Source organism: Amblyraja radiata, chromosome 38 (genome assembly GCF_010909765.2).
Source record: "Amblyraja radiata isolate CabotCenter1 chromosome 38, sAmbRad1.1.pri, whole genome shotgun sequence".
Taxonomy (NCBI): Eukaryota; Metazoa; Chordata; class Chondrichthyes; order Rajiformes; family Rajidae; genus Amblyraja; species Amblyraja radiata.
In genome coordinates, this window is record NC_045993.1 from 9,609,183 (window position 1) to 9,613,364 (window position 4,182).

The following is a 4,182-nucleotide window of genomic DNA, read 5'->3' on the forward strand; positions in this document are numbered from 1 at the left end:
GCCAGGCCGGCCTCAATGGGCATCTGTGACCAGGCAGAGTATAAAAGGACGGGGACCTGCACCGTACCATCAGACTTCGCAGTGCTGTCCAGCCCTCGTTGACCAAGGATTCAGAGAGAGGGAGAAAGAGTGAGAGAGACAGACAGAGAGAGAGAGATAGATAGATAGATAGATAGAGAGAGAAAGAAAGAAAGAAAGAAAGAAAGAAAGAAAGAAAGAAAGAAAGAAAAAAAGAAAGACAGACAGAAGAAGACCATGAAGGTGTTGCTCTTCCTCGCACTCTTGGGTCTACTGACCGTGGGCCGCTGTAGATGTGAGTATTCGCTCCTGCCCTTCCTTCGGGCCCAGCGTACCATCGACGTGGGGTGGTGCCGTCTGTTCACCAGGGAGCCCGGCTTCTACCGGGGCCCGCTGGGAGTCTGGAACTTGGTTGCCGTCGACCGGGGGTCCCCACTCGCTCCGCCGGCCCTTGTATCGCCCCGCTGGGTGTCAGGGAGGCTCGGACGTGTGGAGTTCTAGGAAAACATCGAAAATAGGTTCGGCCCTTCGAGCCAGCACCGCCATTCATTGTGATCATGTCTGATCGTCCCCAATCAATAACCCGTGCCTGCCTTCTCCCCATATCCCTTAACTCCACTAGCCCCTAGAGCTCTATCTAACTCTCTCTTAAATCCATCCAGTGACTTGGTCTCCACTGCCCTCTGTGGCAGGGAATTCCACAAATTCACAACTCTCTGGGTGAAAAAGTTTTTTCTCACCTCAGTCTTAAATGGCCTCCCCTTTATTCTAAGACTGTGGCCCCTGATTCTGGACTCGCCCAACATTGGGAACATTTTTCCTGCATCTAGCTTGTCCAGTGCTTTTATAATGTTATATGTTTCTATAAGATCCCCCCTCCCCTCATCCTTCTAAACTCCAGTGAATGCAAGCCTAGTCTTTTCAATCTTTCCTCATATGACAGTCCCGCCAGCCCAGGGACTCGCGGCTGAGCAAACCCCCCCCGCTCAGGCTGGAAGTGCCCGTCAGACCCAAGGGCCGAAATCCTTCTGCGGGAGCCAGTTCCCACACAACCCGAGCCACCTTTCCTCCACACCCCTCATCTCCTGCACGACATCTCCTCCTCCACACCCCGCACATCCTCGCCCTGGTCCACCGTGCCGGACACCAAGTGGCGGTCAGTGTTGCCATCCAGTTGCGGGAGGGTCCCCTAGTGGGGGTCCCTCTACTCAGGGATCCTGCCCCTCTACATCGGGGACCTGGGGTGGAGGCTACTACATTGAGGAGTCCCGTGCAAACCGTTTCTCTCGCGGTTCACAGACTCGCGTGCTTCTACTGCGGGCTGGCGGAGTCCGTGTTCCACGTGTACATGGAGTGCGTGAGGTTGCAGCTCCTGTTCCAATATCTAAAGGGGCTGCTCTTTGCTTACTGGCTGCTCTTCATTTCACACCCACCACCCTCATCTTTGGACACCCCTGTGCGTAGGGGAGAGGGTTTGGGGCTGAAGATGTCCTGGTTGGGTTGCTCCTGGGCCTGGCCAAGCTGGGCCATCCACGAGTCACGGCGCCATGCGGAAGAGGGCTCTGCCCGAACCGGCTGCCTGCCCCTTTCCCGGGGTTACGTCCGTGCCCGGGTGGTACTAGCGAAGGACTACGTGCTGTCCACGGGCGCCCGGGGGGAGGGGGGGGGGGGAATTCTGGGACCGCTGGGCACCGCAGGGGGTGGAGTACATCCTCAACAAGGATTGAAACATAGTTGTGTTATAGTTTATTCAGTATATTTGTTTGACTTGTATGATGGGGGTGGATTTGGTTTTGATTTTTTTCGTACTGTACATATTATTGTAAATCATTGATTAGATGATTTTTTGATTAAAAAAAAAGATCTGTTCACCTGCTCCCCACCGCTGCAGGCCGGTGTTGGGGGGGGGGGAGAGGGACACGGGGACTTACAGCGTCTTGAGGACAACGCTTTAAACCGTACCTGCGACCATGCATTCGTGCAAATGCGCCAGTCCCAAGTGGTGTTACGTGCACTGACATTGGCAGCGTTCAAAACTGCGCCCTGGCACCGACTGTTTGAAGTGGAGACTTCAAATCTAGTCATAGTCACACAGCGCGGAAACAGGCCCTTCGGCCCGTCTTGCCCATGCCGACCCATCTACACTAGTCCCACCTGCCTGCGTTTGGCCTATATCCTCTCGAAGTCTAACTCTGAAGAAGGGTCTCGACCCCGAAACGTCACCCATTCCTTTGTCTCCAGAGATGCTGCCTGACCCGCTGAGTTACTCCGGCTTTTTGCGTCTATCTTCCAGCATCTGTGGTTCTTTCCTACGCTAATCCCTCTAACCCTATCCTGTCCTTGGTCCTGTCCAAATGTTTCTTAGACATTGTCCAAGACAAGGGAAGGAGATGCAAGGAACTGCAGATGCTGGATTGCAACAAAAAGACACAAAGTACCGGAGTAACTCAAAAAGTTACTCCAGCACTTTGTGCCTTTGAAGGGTCCTGACCTGAAACATCACCTATCCATGTTCTCCAGAGATGCTGCCTGACCCCCTGGGTTACTCCAGCACTTTGTGTCTTCCCGAGTTTAACATAGAAACATAGAAACATAGAAAATAGGTGCAGGAGGAGGCCATTCGGCCCTTCGAGTCAGCACCGCCATTCATTGTGATCATGGCTGATCGTCCCCTATCAATAACCTGTGCCTGCCCTCTCCCCATATCCCTTGATTCCACTAGCCCATAGAGCTCTATTTAACTCTCTCTTAAATCCATCCAGTGATTTGGCCTCCACTGCCCGCTGTGTCAGGGAATTCCGCAAATTCACAACTCTCTGGGTGAAAACGTTTTTTCTTACCTCAGTCTTAAATGACCTCCCCTTTATTCTAAGACAGTGGCCCCTGGCTCTGGGCTCGCCCAACACTGGGAACATTTTTCCTGCATCTAGCTTGTCCAGTCCTTTTATAATTTTATATGTTTCTATAAGATACCCCCTCATCCTTCTAAACTCTAGTGAATACAAGCCTAGTCTTTTCCGATCTTTCCTCATATGACAGTCCCGCCATCCCAGGGATCAATCTCGTGAACCTACGCTGCACTGCCTCAATCACAAGGATGTCCTTCCTCAAATTCGGAGACCAAAACTGGACACAATACTCCAGATGTGGTCTCACCAGAGCCCTATACAACTGCAGAAGAATTTCTGTACATTAATACAGCCAACAGCAAATTGACCATACTAACCAGAGCAGGAGACTGTGAGAGTATGAATGGGGGAATGGGAAGGGGCTGGAGAGAGGAACTATCGCTTATTGTATCTGTTCTTGTCGGTTTAGTTTAGAATGTACAGACTCTGTACAGACAGCACCTGTGGCTTAGTTTACTTTAGTTTAGAGATTTTACACAGAGAGTTGTGAGTGTGTGGAATTCACTGCCTCAGAGATTCTATGGATGCTTTCAAGAGAGAGTTAGATAGAGCTCTTAGGGATAGCAGAGTTAAGGGAAGGCAGGAATGGGGTACTGATTGGGGATGATCAGCCATGATCACATTGAATGGCGGTGCTGGCTCAAAGGGCCGAATGGCCTAGTCCTGCATCTATTGTCTATTGAGATACAGTGCGGAAACAGGCCTTTCGACCCCACTGAGTGTGATGGAGTGGATCACCAAATGTGATCATGGCTGATCATCCCCAATCAGTACCCCGTTCCTGCCTTCTCCCCATATCCCCTGACTCCGCTATCTTTAAGAGCCCTATCTAGCTCTCTCTTGAAAGCATCCAGAGAACCGGCCTCCACCGCCCTCTGAGGCAGAGAATTCCACACACTCACAACTCTCTGTGAGAAAAAGTGTTTCCTCGTCTCCGTTCTAAATGGCTTACCCCTTATTCTTAAATTGTGTGTGGCCCCTGGTTCTGGACACCCCCAACATCGGGAACATGTTTCCTGCCTCCAGCCTGCCCAAACCCTTAATAATCTGAAGAAGGGTTTCGGCCCGAAATGTTGCCTATTTTCTTCGCTGGAGAAACTCAGCAGATGAAACTCAGCGGGTGAGAAAAAGTGTTTCCTCGTCTCCGTTCTAAATGGCTTACCCCTTATTCTTAAATTGTGTGTGGCCCCTGGTTCTGGACTCCCCCAACATCGGGAACATGTTTCCTGCCTCTAGTGTGTCCAAGCCCTTAAAC

At 51.4% G+C, this 4,182-nt stretch overlaps 1 protein-coding gene across 1 annotated transcript in view; it reads left to right on the forward strand.

Moving 5' to 3' along the window:
• The first annotated feature begins 255 nt into the window (after positions 1 to 255).
• The window catches only part of LOC116966803 (caldesmon-like), an 88,680-nt gene continuing 84,753 nt past the window's right edge, over positions 256 to 4,182 (forward strand). The window contains exon 1 of the mRNA XM_033013142.1: positions 256 to 505. Coding sequence (XP_032869033.1) covers positions 256 to 505 — 250 coding nt within the window. The remainder of the gene's footprint in view (positions 506 to 4,182) is intronic.